This window comes from Hippocampus bargibanti, linkage group LG04 (assembly GCF_051943395.1).
Source record: "Hippocampus bargibanti isolate YZ-2025 linkage group LG04, ASM5194339v1, whole genome shotgun sequence".
Lineage (NCBI taxonomy): Eukaryota > Metazoa > Chordata > Actinopteri > Syngnathiformes > Syngnathidae > Hippocampus > Hippocampus bargibanti.
Window position 1 is genome coordinate 9,895,618 of NC_142737.1, and position 18,151 is coordinate 9,913,768.

General features: G+C 40.3%; 1 protein-coding gene across 3 annotated transcripts in view; it reads right to left on the reverse strand.

Annotated features, from left to right (window-relative positions):
• Nucleotides 1-1,966: 1,966 nt before the first annotated feature.
• Nucleotides 1,967-18,151, reverse strand: part of slc23a2 (solute carrier family 23 member 2) — a 51,032-nt gene continuing 34,847 nt past the window's right edge. For all 3 annotated transcript variants that reach the window (XM_088993908.1, XM_088993909.1, XM_088993910.1), the window contains 11 exons: nucleotides 17,548-17,705; nucleotides 17,108-17,196; nucleotides 16,529-16,596; nucleotides 15,143-15,324; nucleotides 12,670-12,790; nucleotides 11,914-12,070; nucleotides 11,637-11,784; nucleotides 11,450-11,555; nucleotides 9,530-9,797; nucleotides 8,631-8,726; nucleotides 1,967-7,780 (listed from right to left, as the gene is read on the reverse strand). In XM_088993908.1, the coding sequence (XP_088850034.1) occupies nucleotides 7,512-7,780; nucleotides 8,631-8,726; nucleotides 9,530-9,797; nucleotides 11,450-11,555; nucleotides 11,637-11,784; nucleotides 11,914-12,070; nucleotides 12,670-12,790; nucleotides 15,143-15,324; nucleotides 16,529-16,596; nucleotides 17,108-17,196; nucleotides 17,548-17,705 (1,662 nt within the window). In that variant the 3' untranslated portion in view covers nucleotides 1,967-7,511. The remainder of the gene's footprint in view (nucleotides 7,781-8,630; nucleotides 8,727-9,529; nucleotides 9,798-11,449; nucleotides 11,556-11,636; nucleotides 11,785-11,913; nucleotides 12,071-12,669; nucleotides 12,791-15,142; nucleotides 15,325-16,528; nucleotides 16,597-17,107; nucleotides 17,197-17,547; nucleotides 17,706-18,151) is intronic.

Consider the following 18,151-nt stretch of genomic DNA (forward strand, 5'->3'; position numbering starts at 1 on the left):
AAAGTATCGTTATATCGATATCGGATATATCGATAGTCCCGGTTATATCGATACTATTTCTATGCATGCACGGAGAAAATTACATGCAAACAGGGTCGGATATATCGATAGTCCCGATATTTTTATCGATATTTTTTCGGACTCCCTTGAATATCGATATAACGAGACTTTACTGTAATTGATTCCTCGATTGCTACACAAATGCCGGACTTGAAATACGGAAACGGAAATACAAATTCAAACGAAAACGATTGTACGCGCATGCGCACATCGTGCTTCATCGACAAAGACTCGATAACCGCAGAAAATAAATGCCTGATCGAGGGTAACTTTTGCTGGTATACCACGGACACCGTGACAATATTAATAATTGACGAGCGCGTTGTCGTTTGCTACCAGTGACCGAGATCATCCGGATTAGAGCCGAAATGGGTATAACAAGATTGGTTTTATTAACATCGTTTTTTAAAATGTATTTTTTATCGTATAAAAGTTATACGGCGTACACAATTCAAAATGATGAAAAAAAACGTATAAAATACGGGGAAAACATACATTGACAGGTATGAATTAGTCTCACAGTGGAGAAATTTAATTGATGAAAGAAGAAAGGGAAGGAAGAAGTAGAAAAACAAAATACAGGAGTTGCTGTAAAGGCAGTCACTCTCGCGGCACCATCAGGAAGTCAAACCAAAATAACAAAAAATGTGACAACACAAAAGACACTGACAGTCATTCAATCTTAACACTTTCTGCACCCTCTTTGTTGTATGAGGCCGTTATAGATGAAAGAGAGGATCAAAGCATCATTTTCACCAGTGGATCAGGGACATCATGGTGAAATGTGCACGTCTGCTTCGAGCTAAATGTTGTCAGCAAACACCAAGTTGTAGCATCCATCGACAAAAAGAGACTGTCTCACATCTCCTGTCCCACGTAAATCCATTTCAATTCCAAGCCGCGACTGTTCTACATACGCAATGGCGCGCTGCGCTGACGCTCCCTTATTGTCATCACGGGCTGCTCGCGCCTGTCTCACAGTGGAGAAATGTACGGCCTCATCTACAGCAGGGGTGTCAAACCATCATGAGGGGTTTGGTCAGAAGAAATGCCTATAATCTCTCTCTTAATTACTAAACATAAGAATGTAAACTTTTGGCTGACATTTTAGAAAAGATCATGGAACTTGACACTCTTGAGCTGCTTTCGCAGGCAATATGAAATGATGTGGTGGCCTGATTTGGCCCCTGGGCCTTGCGTTTGACCTCAGTGGTGTACAGAATTTAAATAACTAACATCTAACAAAAACGGGGAACTCTATTGGAAATCAAGGCTCTGCTGCAGTCGAAAAACACGCAGAATTAATTTAGTCAGATGGAAATATTAAATTAAGTGGAAAAATGTTGATGTAGATAACAATTGTCCCCGAACACAATGACAGCATCGTGCATTATAATGCAGTTGAATTCCGAAGAGCACAAAACCTTCAGCCTGGAGAAGTCAGGAAAAGCATTCTCCATTTAAAACTTTATGAACAGTAAATTTTTATTTCATTTCTCCAAAATCATTTCATTTTTCAATTGCATTGGTTGTGTGTGAAATACAGTAAAGTCTCGTTATATCGATATTGGATATATCGATAGTCCCGGTTATATCGATACTATTTCTATGCACGCACGGAGAAAATTACATGCAAACAGGGTCGGATATATCGATAGTCCCGGTTATATCGATATTTTTTCGGACTCCCTTGAATATCGATATAACGAGACTTTACTGTAATAATAATAATAATAATCATAATAATACATTTAATTTCAAGTGCCTTTCACTCAAGCACACTTTATAATAAAAAAACAAAGCACAAAACAATAAAACTACAAATAAAATGATAAATAATAAAACTGCTAATGTCAGATTTTAAAATGTATTTATAGTTTTTTTAAATAACTCACAACCTTTGCATTTGGGGTGTGTAGACTTTTATTCTCTGACTACATTTACAATGAAACATTTTAAAAAAAAATCACAATAAATGTGTGGAGACAAATTTGGAACCAGTGTGAATATTTGACATACTGTACAATTTTTATTTATTACTAGGAGGTGAGTTGTTGAAACGAGGACCATACATTTTAGGAAGTTTCAAAAGTACTTCATTAGCATAGTAACATAACATTTCCATTGATTGGTCAATCATGAATGAATAACTTGATCCTAATGAGTTCAAAGACTGTAGGTTTGTATATATGAAAGCAAAAGTCTGCACATATATTTATATTTCAGTACAAAATGAGGACAAAAAAATATATATAATACATTCTGCGATTTTCCATTAAATAGTATTAGAAACAAATAATCAACCAATTGTTGTTGCTACAATTAGTTTTCACAACGATTTATCTTCCCAGAAGCAAGTTAAATACACAGATACTCTATTTTCTAGGTTTGCCTGGTCGTTTACTTTTTGTTTTTCTTAACAATCCATCCATTATCCTAACCACTAATCTTCACGAGCGTTGCGGGCATGCTTGAACCTGGGCCAGTTGTCATTCGGCAGTAGGCAGGGTACACCCTGAACTGCTAGCCAGTGTGTTAACAAGGTGTAAGCAATAAAAAAACAGTCACACATATAGAACAGGAAGAACAGTATTGTACATGTCCCCTTCATGATAATCAAAAGCAACCTGATGTCATTGTGTACTTCTGGCCATTTTAAATCAAATTACCGTATTTTCTGCACTATAAGGCGCACCTAAACGTAAATATATTTTCAAAAGCTGACTGCGGCTCTTAAACCGGTGTGCATTATGTATGGAAAAGGTTTTAAAATATGTCATTTATTGAAGGTGCCCCATATAATGCGGTGCACCTTATGTATGGAAAAGGTTTTTAAATGTCATTCATTCAAGTTGCGCCTTATATTCCAGACAATACGGTAAATACCATCTGCTGCTGTGTCACTAAACCAGTACAAACGTCAATGAAGGAGGTCCAGTTTTGTACAGGTTATTATTTTTTTCCAGGAGTTATGTGAACAAATTCAAATGAAGTTAAGTTGTAACACAACAAACTATATTATGATAAAGTCGGTTTCCGTGACAAAAAAACGCTTTGGTTACCTCGTAATAAGGAGATCATGTATTTTATCTTCGCCTGCGGCCATAAACTTTCACAATTATTAGCATAGGAAGCTGTGTGGGTGTGCTTGAGATAAGTGTCATTTGCATGACTGGTCGCCTGTTGCGTGCACGGAGTATTAATCCAGCATGAGAGAGCTTTATTTGTGTATAAAGAACAAACAAACAGATAATTGCAGAAGTAAATGCTAGTTAAACATTTGGTTCATTGAATGAAAGTAATTAGATTGTAGATGTTTTTGGAAATATTGATATGAGATAAAGCGGTATGTTACCCGTACAATGCAAGAATTCGCAAATATTGTGTTATGAGGGATCATCAGGTGAACCATGGGAAATTATTTGCGTTAAACTAGGTGTCTTTAAATTTGCATAAACAATGGGAACTATATTATTCATCCTTTCTGAAGAACATTTAAAGGACAACCAACATCACTTTTTTGCTTCCTAACTGACATCAGAAAAACGTTTTATAGCATCTAAAATACCCAAAACACGCAGTATGATATTTTTAGTCAAATGCAAAACACCAATAAAAATGACTTAGTGTCGAAAAACTACTTCAAATTGAACCCGGAAGTGGCCAGTTTCAGAAGGTCCCGCCCCCTTGTTGTGGTGTCACCCCAAGACGTCTTGACTTGCTGAAGAATCAAAACAATGGCTTCGGATTTGGAAAAGATGCTTTCTTGTTACTCATTCAGTTATGAATATGATTCAAATAGTTCTGAAGAGGAAAGCATACATGTTTGCAATCGATTAAAGAATTTATTCCGGTCATTTTGATACATCTGGAGAGAAATGTAGTGACAAACTCTTTAGTACTCACAGTACCCAAAACAAGGCAGAAGAGGGCGACAAAGCTCCGTGTAAATAGTCTCTTGGGACGTTTTGTAAACCACCATCAAATACACTGTAGAAGTCTTGGCGCAACACAAGGATTCACCATCGCGTTATTTATGTGTTTTCCTTCAAATTTAGCCATTAACACGGATCAACACGAAGTTTTCAGACCAAACAAAGTACCGCAAAATGGATTGAGGTGATGCAAGGTATGTCCTTTCTCGGTGAGGGGCGTTCCTTCAGTGACATAGGGTGAGGACTCGTCACCAACTCAAAAACAAGACTTGCGGAATATTCAGCGCGAGTCTTAAAATGTAAAACTTAGCTATATGCGGTGGGATCTTTGTAAAATACGCTCAGTAGAAGTTATTTGAAGCCATTTTACAAATTACGGACACAACTTGTCCGGAGACATCAGTTGTCCTTTAACATTACTGTGGCTAATTGATAAGCTGAGAACGTCTTCATTTAGTGTCTGTATAATAGTGCCCCCAGGTGGCAAATGTATGTACAGCAGAAGGAGCAGCACAATGTCGATTGAATCAAAGCAAACTAGTGGTAAAATCGTCATTTTTTTCAACATTCTAATTAATTATATAATTAATCTTTTTTTTTTATAGAATACAACAATATAAAGTGCTATCTTTTGTGTGGAAAAACCTTTTTTTTTCAGTTGGTCCGTCCCAGCAGCATTCATTTCAATGGGGAAAGATGATTTGCGACGTGAGCGTTTTGAGTTCCTAATTCAAGGCACCGCTGCTTTGTATTCAATTCAACAGGTCCACATTTCACCAAAGTATATTTGTAAATCAACGGAGACGAGATTGCCATTATTTCTTTCTCCTGGTGTACTTTTGCTGAGGTTTGGTGTGCCATAACATTTTTAGAATAAATGTTTAGGAAATACTGTAGGAATAGGGGAACAAATAAATTGGAGGAAAAAATATAACAAGCACAACAAAATACCAATCATGTTTCTGCACATGAGAGGCTACGAACAGTCAGTTAGTTAGAGTTAAGGCCCAGCAGTATTATGTGGTCCATTTCCCGGTCTTCAGACCAATTCTAAACGCAAATTAAGGTAAATGTAGTATTGTTGGCACCTTGAAATGTAACCGAATCGTAAAAAGGATGCTGACATCTGCCGTGTTTTATTTCTTCTTAACAGCAATAAGGGTAGTTGTTGCCTTCTATGTAAAAAAAAACAGTTGTATTTAGCTGATGATGGTGATTGTGAGCTTTTATAGGTCGGGGTGGCTAATAAATCATAAATACACTTTGAGCATTGAGCAAGCCACACAAAGACCTACTTCAAAAAGAGCTTTACACCATAACATTGCTTCCATACATAAAGCAACTGCTTTAAAAAAGACATAAAGGTCGTATGAAGTTGAGAAAATATTGGCTGGTTTTTATGGGAGCGTCTTTTGCTTTTTTTTTTTGGTAACATTAAAAAGAAGAAAAAAAACCTTTTGGTTTCATGAAAAAAAAAATTCAACGGTATACAATATTACGCACTTTTCAAGTAATTTACTTTAGTATTTGTGCTACCTTGTGTTGCTATGATCACAAGCTGCATGAAAATGGGAGTCCGACTGCATGAATGGAAACGCGTTGACGGCATTAGCAACAGACGATCCAATCGAGCCAGAAAACGCAAGATACACACGTTCTTGTTTCATTACAGTTGCCCGACCTTAAATTACAGTAGTAGTTCACGCCGTTCTAAATGGGCAAGTGGATAAGTGACTGGGCTGTATTGTGACCCTGTAAACAAGGAACAGAGGATCCACACAGAGGATCAGAGAGCCCATCAAACAGTCAAGAGACCCGTGCGGATGTGACCCCCATCTATGATAAGGCTACGTGAGGTACAGTACGGAATTGCTTTGAGAAGAAACCGCCAGCGAATAGGATGTTTGGCTCTTGCTGGAGTCATCTTCACTTTTGATAATTTGATGTACTAATGTGAGAAGATGGGGTGGAGGGGGTGGGGGGGGTGAATTACATTAGGCAGTAGCAAATTTCAATTGAATGCGCATCAAAAATGTGTCCACTCCAGTGCCAGGGTTTTTGTCATTTTGACTAACATTCCAGGACCCACAGAATATTGAGTTTTAAGACTACATCAACATTAAATGCAACGTAAGAAACCTTAGACTATCTTCTTTCATCAGAACGAAAGAGTTGATTCCTAAATTATATGGGTCTGGAGTTATATGAGCTTGAAATGAGGGCAGCTGTCCAACATACAATGCAATACTACATACATATTGGTTTATATGGCGCTTTAAAAACAGCTGAAGCTGCAACAAAGCGAAAACAAAAAAGGGAAATACTACCCCCTTGTGGAAGGGAAAAAACATGGCCAGAGGCCATGGCCAGCGCTTTATCTGCACCAAAGCAAGAAAAAACAAAACCCGAATGGCAGTCTAAGTTATATTTTCAATTCCCGAATAAATTTGTGAATGGCAGTTAACATATTTTTTTCTGTAGGGTCTCAATTGGGTCACGGGTAACCTGGAGCCAAACCTCGTTGGCTTTAAGCGAGAGGCAGGGGACACCCTGAACTTTTTGCTACCTATCGTGATCAGTGGACAAAAATATGAAGAACTATCACTTTCATAACTAAGGACCATTTAAAAGCTTTGATTAAGTAAAAATTGACAACCTACATGAACAAGACTAGAATATCCTCAACGCTACGTGGGAAGTCCATGAACCGGATTTTAAAAACCTCAGAACAACAACCGGCCTTATATTTTACTGCACATCTTCTTACTTAAGCAAATATAGGAAGTAAAAGTGAAGATAACTTCAGTCCGTTTGAACTGTTGCCAAATGATCCATTCGTGTAGATGCTGAGATAAATGCTAATACTGACAACCGTAATGACATGTAAACTGTGAGACAGTGAAACTTGGTTTCGCGGAAAATAAGCCAATTTCCCTCCTCTGTTGGGTTTTCCGAGCCTTGCGTGGAGTGACATTCACACCTGAGGCGGCAGCAACAACAACAACAACAAAAAAAAAACTCACAATCACTGTGCCGAAGGGACCCGAACAGACATGCATCCAAGAGGTGGAGGACTAAGCTAATTTTGGTACGGCTGTTGGTGTGTATGCATGTAGTTGCATCAAGTCATTACGACTTTTTCAATATATTTTTTTGCATAATTCTCATTTGGCAGATTTACTGTGTTATAATCGTATGCCTGTGTGGATTAAAGTGACAGTGTAAATAGATGCACGTAGCCATTATGCTAGCGTGCATACCGAGCACACATGCAAACACACCAAGCAGATGTCACATGGTTAACATCTTCTGGAGCATGTTAGCCGCGGCTTGCAGCATTGTTTAAAATGGCAAAGTGGGGAAAAAAATAAAAGAAAACAGACAGACAGGCAGACGGACAGACCGACAGAGGTCAGTGCTTCACCGTGTCAACCACACGCTCGCCAATCTTGTATCCTTTTTTTTCTCTCAGTGTTCCGTGCCGTTGCACCCGCAATTCACAGGTCACCTCGATGGCTACGCTGGACTCTCGCCAACTGAGCCCGCTCCCTCATTTCCTCCCTTGTCTGCATGCCTGTGTCTGCAACGGTTCCTGCAGGTTTCCTGCAGCCTCCCCCACTGGTAGCCGGCAAAGGTGGGGCTAATTGGGAGGTACTTGAAGATGGGATGCCTGCGGATGAAGTCCATTCCAAAAGGCAGGTCGTAGGACCGCATCCCTTCCAGCTCTGCAGCGCTGGGACCCGCGCCGCGCTTCAGCTTCTTGATACCTCGCTCCTCGGGGGAACCTGACGAGAGGTGAAGGTCATCGTCTCATTTTCAGCAACCAAAACAGGATGAAGTGGTAGTGGGAGCTCGGTATTTTACAACAGTCAGAATGTGCCGTAGTCTATCAATCATCTGCACTAACACAGTAATTTATGGTAATTATATTTACTACAATGACTACATTTATGTGTACTACCGGTACATTTATGCGGAAGAAGCCTTGAGGCTAGAAATGTAAAATGATCCAATGAAAAACTCTTGAGTAAAGAAATCCCCTGTCATACCACAGTTCTTTGTTTGCAGTGGCTTAACCCATTCACTGCCATTCCCGAATTTATTCAGAAATTGAAAGGCATGACGTGGAGCGCCATTCCCAAATTTGTTTGGGTTTTTCTTGCGGGGTGGCGATAAAGCGCTGGTCAGACCTCTGACAATGTTTTCCATTCCACAAAGGGGCAGCATTTGCCTTTTGCCAATGTTAGCGCTTTGTTATAGCTTCAGCTGTTGTTAAAGCGCGATATAAATCAATATGTATTGTATTTTCTTCAACCACCCCCATTTAAAGCTCAGATAACGCCAGACCCATATAACTTAGGAATTAACTTGATTTTTCTAATGAAAGAAGACAGTCTAAGGTTTCTTACGCTGAATTGAATGTTTATGCACTCCTAAAACTCAATATTCTGTGGGTCCTGCAATTTGAGTGAAAATGACAAAAACCATCGCAGTGGAGTGGACACATTTTTCCATGTTGTCTGGTCGTGAATGAGTTTATTACATCGCAGATACTTTTGTGGAAGATCCCTGCTTGTTTAAAATGGAAATTTCCATTTTTGTGTCAGATGGTAATTGGGTGTGTAAATGGTTCACCTGGAATCGTATTGTCCAAAATAAAAGCAACTGAGCCACCCACAAACATGGCGGTGGTGAGGAGAACGTTTAACACTTGGTCAATCTCAACAATGCCTGAAAAAAGCACAACAAACAAAAATTAGGAACAGGTCAATACAGTGATATTTTGTGTCTCTTGCAAAATATTCTACAGTAATTTTACTATTTGTATTGTTGGGGTGAAATCCGCATGGCGCGAAAAAAAAAAGTAATTCACCTCAGTATATAAAAAAAAAAAATGAAAATCTTATTCATCTCATCTCATTTTCCGTACCGCTTATTCCTCATTAGGGTCGCGGGGGTTGCTGGAGCCTATCTCAGCTGTCTTCGGGCACGAGACGGAGGACACCCTGAATTGATTGCCAGCCAATCGCAGGGCACACAAAGACATACAACAGTCACTCTCACACTCACACCTAGGGACAATTTGGAGTGGTCAATCTGCCTGCCATGCATGTTTTTGGAGTGTGGGAGGAAACCGGAGGACCCGGAGAAAACCCACGCGGGTCCGGGGAGAACATGCAAACTCCACACAGGGAGGCCGGACCGGGACGCGAACCGGCGACCTCTGCACTGTGACGCCGGTGTGCTAACCACTAGACTACCGGGCCGCCGAAAATCTTATTTTAATTGCTAATTTGAAAAGGAGTGACAGAAATTTCATTACATTCGTTCAAAAAATGAAAACAATCATTGTCACCCCCTTCCTAAAACAGGACCAAAAGCTGCTTGTGCCTGAACTAATAGTGTCCTCTGCTGGTTGCTCGCATGTAGTAAACTCGATCAATATTTTTTTTTCCAACCGCAAATTCCACATGATGACCATCATCTGTCGAAGAGTAATCTGGTGTGATTTGCTATCAGTCCGCTGAACTCACCCGTGACCAGCGGGTTCTGTTTCAGGTAACTAGGCAACATCAAGCCAAAGAAGATGGAGAAACCCAGAACAAAAAGGTTCCTGGAAGAGTTGAGGTCGATGAACTGCAGGTTGGATAGACCCACCGCTGTGATCATGCCAAATAAGGTGCAGAACAGAGCCCCCAGAACGGGGTCGGGCAGGGAGGCGAACAGGGCGCTGAATTTACCCACAAGGCCCAGCACAAGCATCATGATGGCTCCGTACTGGATCACACGCCTGCTGCCCACCTGGGGAAAAAGGTTGCCTTGTTTATTCTCCTGATCACAGATTAACTCATTCACACAGCCATTCCTGTTTTATTTGGGAATTTAAAAGTGTGATGTGGAGCGGCATTTTCTTGTAGGGCAGGGGTCGGGAACCTATGGCTCGCGAGCCATATATGGCTCTTTTGATGATTGCATATGGCTCTCCGATAAAACTAAATACATATTCTCGCTTTTTCGCTGTTCATTTCCTGTTAGGGCTGCAGTTGGCGGAAAGCGCAATTCTGATTGGATGACACTGACCTAGGTTGGCGGAAAGCGCAATTTGGATTGGATGATACTGGCCATCAGTTGAAACAGGTAAACGCCCTTTTAAATGAGCCCGACGAGTAAAAAAAAATCACGAGTACGCTCCAGCTTGAATGCACTGGAGGATTCGCGATTCTAATTTTTCAATGAAACAATAACATCGATGAAACAGTCGAATGTCAGTGATATTTTAACAAGCCCCATGTTAACGTTAGCATCAATATACTTCTGCGAGAATTATATTACAGATAGCAAGTATGGAAGCCAATGAGCCGTGTGCAGGCTAGCTAGCAGTAACTTCGCCTCTGGACGCGGCAAGTTGACTTTCATTCCGATCGTTTGGCTGGATTTTTACCAATCACGAGGAACGGAAAACCATTCATATTAACGGTAAGTACTATCACAAAGTTATTTTAAATAATACATTCTGACATTTTGTTGAAAAGTGGCCGTGCATTTGTGCGTGTATGCGCGCGCGCGTGTGTGTGTGTGTGTGTGTGTGTGTGTGTGTGTGTGTGTGTGTGTGCGCGCACGCTCGCGTGTGTGTGGCTCTCACTTAAAAACATTTCTAAATATTTTACTTTAATGGCTCTCTTCGTCAAAAAGGTTCCCAACCCCTGTTGTAGGGGAATGCGATGCGATGGTGAGACCTCTGGCAATGTTTTTTCAGTTCCACGAGGAGGCAGCATTTTCCTTTTGTCCATGTTAGCGCTTTGTTACAGCTTCAGCTGTTGTTAGAGCGCTATATAAACCAATATGTATGTATTGCATTTTAAAACAGGTTCTTATCTTACAGACAGTGTATTGTTGGTGTTCAAATAACTGACATGTTTCGGCGTCTACTTCCGCCTTCCACGAAACATGTCAGGTATTTGAACACCGACAATACACTGTCTGTAAGATAAGAACCTGTTTTAAATTGGATATCACGTAGACAGGATGAACTTAATACAACTATGTATGTATTGCATTGTATTTTGGACAGACCCCAGTAATTCATGCTGAAATAACTCCAGACCCATATAATTTAGGAATTATCCATTTCTTTCTGATGAAATAAGAAAGTCTAAGGTTTCTAACACGATATTGAATGTGTATATGTGTCCTAAAAGTCAATATTGTGTAAACAAATCGACAAACATCCTGGCTCTGGAGTGGACACATGTTTGCACATTGTCTGGCAGTGAATGAGTTAAATATTCACACATTGCTTTTTTCCAGAGGAATATTTGAAGCTGATCGTCATCTCAAATTTTCCCCTGCAACTTAAAAAAATACAGCAAAAACTGGGCACTGTACCATCAAGGTGGCACTGTACCAGAATATAATAATCTGAGATTGAAAGTTTGATTGCGACTGTGAAATACCTTAGTTATTCCAAGGACGCCAATGTTTGGACTGGAGGAAGTGGAACCATTTCCTGTTCCAAAAAGTCCATCCAGCACACAGGAAATGCCCTCAATAAATATGCCCCTGAGGATATAAAGGTTTCTCTGTGTCATAAGAAGAAAAAAAAAAACATAAGTAATGAGACAAAGGCTTGACAAAGCTCACCTATTGATGGCGTGGATAGGAGGAGGAGGGGCACACGACAGACGGGCGCAGGCATAATAGTCCCCGATGGACTCTATTATGCTGGCTACTACGGCGCTCATCATGCCGATGACGCCTGCGGCCGTTATGCTAGGGAGGCCCCACTGGACTGAAAGGTCAAAACATTTATTTATAAACATACAGCCTTTAATGTAATACACAAAGACCTTGTGTTGGAGACCCCTGATTAAAAAAAAAGACTATTTTGTTTAGCCGGTGGCTACAAGGAGATACTCACAAGGATAAGGGATCTTGAACCAAGGTGCAACCGAGAGGATCCCTTGACGTGCATCCGTGCGGGCATAGTAGCCATATTTGTCCTTTTCAGGTGGGAAGACATCAGTTACCGTGAAGATGAAGCAGAGCAGCCATGAAACCAAGATGGCCATGATGATCTGGGTGCAAAACAAATGAGAAAGACAATCAAATATACTTCAAATTTAAAACAGACAGTAAAAATGTTTGTTTGGGTGAATGTTTGTTAGTTCACAGCAACTATACAGTATCATGTTTTTAGTCAATACAGTGGCAATATTACATGGATATGGTGTGTTTAATTGTCCTTTGGGAATGAAAAAGTTGGATTACAGAGACTGTAGCAATCATGCTAAAGTGCATTCTTCTTAATTATATTAATACAATACAATACGTATTGATTGATTTAACAACAGCTGAAGCTGTAACATGGCGCTTATCATGGACAAATATCATATACAGGAAATAAAGCAGTCACAAAGATTCAGCGAAACTAGCAAAACCAAAAATAAATAATGTAAGACATGTAATTAGATTGGACTAATACTGTTGCATCACTTTATGAACAGCAGATGGCCTAAGACACACTCGTTTTCAAACATGCCAAAACTATTGACACATGATGTAAAAGATACGATGTTGAGTAACAAGTAAAACATGCGTGTGTGATAAAAGTCTTGTTATAAAAGCTTTCATCAACATTTACAGAGCAAGGAGATGGACTCAGGGGTGTACCTACTGGGAACATTTTAAACACCTGCAGCCTGTAAGCAGTCCAGCCTTTCTTTGCTTTGTAAACCGGCAATGGGAAGTGGACATTTCGGGCATACTGGGAGAAGAGTAGCACTAGAAAAATAGTCCTGCAGAATAAATTAAAAAATAAATAAAATTGTTAAAGTGAAAATGTCACCCTTTAAATTTGAAGACATTTAGGTGAACAACAATCCATCCATCCATCCATCCATCCATTCGTCTGCCGCTTATCTGGGATCGGGTCGCGGGGGCAGCAGCTTCAGTAGTGAAGCCCAGACTTCCCTCTCCCCAGCCACTTCTTCTAGCTTGTCCTGGCGGATCCAGAGGCGTTCCCTGGTCAGCTGGGAGACAGTCTCTCCAGCGTGTCCTGGGTCGTCCCCGGGGTCTCCTGCCAGTGGGGCATGCTCGGAACACCTCACCAGGGAGGCGTCCTGGGGGCATCCTAATCAGATGCTCGACCCACCTCATCTGGCTCCTCTCAATGTGGAGGAGAAGCGGTTCGACTTTGAGCCCCTCCCGGATGACCAAGCTTCTCACCTTATCTCTAAGGCAGAGCCCGGACCCCCGACGGAGAAAGCTCGTTTCGGCCGCTTGCATCCGGGATCTCGTTCTTTCGGACACAACCCATAGCTCGTGATAGATAAGGGTTGGGACGTAGATCGACCGGTAGATTGAGAGCTTTGCTTTTTGGCTCAGCTCCTTCTTCACCACGACAGATCGGTACAAAGTCCGCATCACAGCAGACGCCGCACCGATCGGCCTATCGACCTCTCGCTCCCTTACACCCTCATTAGTGAACAAGACTCCCAGATACTTAAACTCCTCCACTTGAGGCAAAATATCCTCCCTAACCCGGAGAGGGCACTCCACCCTTTTCCGACTGAGAACTATTGTCTCAGATTTGGAGGTGCTGATTCTCATCCCAGCCGCTTTACATTCCGCTGCGAAACGCTCAAGAGAGAGTTGGAGAGCTCCACTTGAAGGCCCCAACAGTACCACATCATCTTCAAAAAGCAGTGATGCTATACCTTCGAATGCGCCTAGAAATTCTGTCCATAAAGGTTATGAACAGAATCGGTGACAAACGGCAGCCTTAGCGGAGCCCATCCCTCACTGGAAACGATTCCGACTTATTGCTGGCAATGCGAACCAGACACTGACATCGGTCGTATAGGGACCGAACGGCCCGTATCAGGCGTTCCTGTACCCCATACTCCCGAAGCACCCTCCACAGAACTCCACGAGGGACACGGTCAAACGCCTTTTCCAAGTCCACAAAGCACATATCGACTGGTTGGGCGAATTCCCATGCACCCTCGAGGGCCCTGCCAAGGGTGTAGAGCTGGTCCACTGTTCCGCGGCTGGGACGAAAACCACACTGAGAGTGTAAGGGTTCAGCCCTCGCTGTTTGCAGTGTTGTACATACTTTGTAAACAAATTGCACAAATGTGAAAGACACACGGAACTGGGCAGGATTAAAGTAAATCGCAGTGACGTCACAAATGCTTCACTTGAGGGCTCGAGGTTAGGCTGTGACTAATTGTGATGTAAAGTTGATTGAATTTCAACATGTTTAATCATATTGTGTTTACCGTTGTATACCTGAAAACAGATCCCGGAGAGACAAATTAACCTGACCTTTTGAGAAAGAGCAGTTCAGTGGCGATGGAAAACCCAATTACACCGGTCGGGAGCGGCGACCCTGCGGCTATCACGCAAAAAGCAATGACACATGACGGATGATGTCGCCATGTGAGCGAGGTACTAGGTCCTTTTTGCGCGTGGCTCATTATTATTTTATTGTATTTTATTTCATAATATTGTATTTCATTGTATTGTATTTTATTGTATTTCATTTCATTTTAATGCATTTCATTTAATTTTAATGTATTTCATTTCATTGTATTGTGTTTCATTGTATTGGATTTCATTGTATTTTATTTCATTTCATTGTATTTGATTGTATTTTATTCTATTTTATTGTATTTTATTTCATTTTATTGTATTAATAATAAATAATAATTCATTTCATTTCTAAGCGCATTTCAAAAGTATTTTATTGTATTTCATTTCATTGTATTTTATTTAATTTCATTGTATTTTATTGTATTGTATTTCATTCTATTGTATTTTAATGTATTTTATTATGTTTTATTTTATTGTATTGTATTTCATTTCATTTCATTGTATTTCATTTCATTGTATTTTATTTCATTTCAGAGTATTTTAGTTCATTTTACTTGTATTGTATTTCATTGTATTGTATTTCTTTTTATTGTATTGTATCTCATTTTATGTTGTTATTTTTTTAATATAACACACAAACACAAAAAGTTTAGGCGTTTGTTTAAGGGGTCAAATTAAGTTCACCTGGAATATAACCATGTATGTCTTATCTCCATGTATGTAAAGTAAGCCGAGCCAGAAAACGCAGCATTTACTTAAACGTGTGAACTTACAGCATGGCTATGCCCCAATGTTTTCCTGCCCTCTCCCCTGCCGCTTGGAAACCAGAGAGGCCGATGAGGGCCACAGTGGGAGTGATGGTCAAAGGTCCGATATACTTCAACAGCAGCCCGGGGAGACCCAGTGCGCCAATGCATACCTCCACCAGGGATGACACAATGATTGCCCCTTGGATCTGAAAAAAAAAAAAAAAAAAAAAAAAAAAACAACAAAAAAAACCACTCAGTTGGGGTTAAACTCGCATGTTACACAACTATACTATTTTCCTATATGTAAATATGAGTAGCCCATCCACCCATCCGATCAGCTGACCCCCACACGGGTCACTGGAGCCTATCCCAGTTGTCTTTAGGCGGACTACACAGGGATGCCAGCAAGGGAAATTAAAACTGAGGAAAATGAAATATTTACATTTGCAGTATATTTACATAATTATACAAATACCATTTATTATGTTCGTAGGGGGTTTTCACCAACTTTGGTCATCCCCCATCAGGTCTTGTTCAAGTTACTGTAGTTAATTTAGTATTATAAATGATAATTAAAATCATGGTATACTACAGGTCAACAGTAATAAACATGCTCTATCATAATTTCCTGAATTAGAATAATAACTTGTGAATTGGAATGACTCACCAGGTAGTTTGTAATTCTGCTTTCTCAATCTTTTTTTCTCTGCATGTTTGCTTCCCTCACTATGCTGTTTGAGTGACAGCCAACCTTTGCCACCATAGTTGATCACTTTTCCATCGCAAAGACTGCAAAGGGCTTTTCCCACATTTTTATGTTTGAATATGAAATCTGAAAGCGGGCATCTATCGACTTGTTTTTCTAATCATGCCCAATTCCATGAATACTCTCACGGAGGAGTCGGAATCGAACCGCACACTTTTTCACTGCGATGCGGAGGTGCTAACCAGTATACCTCCATGCAGTTATTTGTTTCATATCAATAAACTACAAAAACAGCCTTTTGCACTGAGGGGTTTCTTGTGCTTTGTATTCGTTTGCGTTTCCTATTTATTCTATGACTGATGATTCCTGGGGGTTAACACAAAATCTTATTTTATCAATTTTGTGCGACTCATTTTCATGTAAGCTTTTGAGCTCGAGGACAAAGAAAAAGTCATTTGACTGCTTATGTGTAAGCAGAATATGTTCATGGATTTTCATAGGCCACACAGTCACATGCGCTTGTTGCTATGTTGGCATGTCGCCAGCTCCTGTTTGGTAAGCCGCTATTCCTCACATTTGATAACATGTTTCGACAATGGTGACATAAGACCATTTTCATTTCCCATTTCGCTTTGCACGTTTTCCCCACACACTTCCTCACAAAGCATTCAAGTATATGCATGCTTTTTTTCACAGTTTCTTACTTCTCGTATCCTGGGATGCCAGATGTGCTCAGTGTGGAGAATCTCTGTGCCATTTGTCTCGAATATCACTAAGGGGAGAAAAACAAAATTAACCAATTCACTGCCAGACATTGTGCAAAAATGTGTCCACTCTCGTCCCAGCGTTTTAGTCATTGCCACTTGAATTCCTGACCCACAGAATATTGAGTTTTAGGACTACATAATCATTTAATACAGCGTTAGAAACATTAGACTCTCTTCTTCCATCCAAAAAAATAGTTACTTCCTAAATTATATGGGTCTGGGGTTATATGAGCTTGAAATGAGGGCGGCTGTCCAAAATACAATGCAAGACATACATATTGACAAAAGTTGAAGCTGTAACAAAGCACTAATATGGAAAATATGGAAATTCTTCCCCCTTGTGGAAAAGAAAAAAACATTGCTAGAAGCTATGGCCTGCGCTTTATTGGCACTCAAGCATGAAAAAACAAAACCTGAACAAATTCGGGAATGGCGCTCTACGTGACATTTTCAATTCCCGAATAAATTTGTGAATGGCAGTGAATGAGTTGAAATACCGGAAAGAGATGCTCTTACCTGTATTGTTACACTTCCATTTGTCCAAAGACAGAATGGCTCTTGCTGGGGCAAGGAAGGCAAAAGCGCTGGCCTGGAACAAAGGCAACCTGACACACCAAGAAACTGAATCAGGAACCAAATAAAATGTCAAAAATGTATTTTTCTGTAACTCTCGTCCTCATTGGAGCCGCATATGTGCTGACATCTCTCCCATCTGACTTCTAATGAGGTGCAGAGTATGCCTTTACTGGTCACTAGCAAATCACAAGTCAAATGAGGAGTCACATAACTATGAACAGGTTAATATGTATGATTTTAGAACATGGAAGGAAACGTGGGGAAAACATGTGCAAGCACGGGGACATCAAACAGATTCAAAACCCAAACAAACCTTGGAGATTTGAGGAAGACATGTTTGGATTTGAAAATGTCTGTGCACGTGCATGCGCTCGGTGTACCTGCAGCCCAGCGTCGTCTGAAGGAGGGTTGTGATCCCCACACAGAAGAAAATGGTCCCTATGAGCTGGCTAGTGGCCCACTGGTCAAAGCCGACACACATTGCTTCGGCGAGCAGGAATGGCACTGCTATAGTTCCACTGAAACATGTCAAATAGTGCTACAAACACAACAAGGGCATTTTGTTAGAAACGGCGCATGCTTTTTTTTTTTTCAAAACATTTTCACACAGAGGTTTAAAAGTAATCACTTACTGGTCAATTTGTTATTAAATGACTCTACAGCAGTGTTTCCTAAGACAAAACTTATACAAGATCTAAAACAAGATCAAAAGTACTTCCTTTGACTTTGACCGAGAAGTGTTTATTTAACAAAATGTAAATACAAATTCCAAGGACAGCGACTGAATATTCAAGTTTATCCTTTCAAGTGTGGGAAGACTATGCGCTCATTTGTATCTTCTTTTTAAGCAAAATAATAGAGAGAGAAGGTTCTGGTTTCAACATTTATAAAATATTGTGAAATATCAAACAAATATTAATATGCATGAAACTTTTATTTTTTAACATTGGATGACATTTATTGTGCTGTGATGTTGTATCTTGG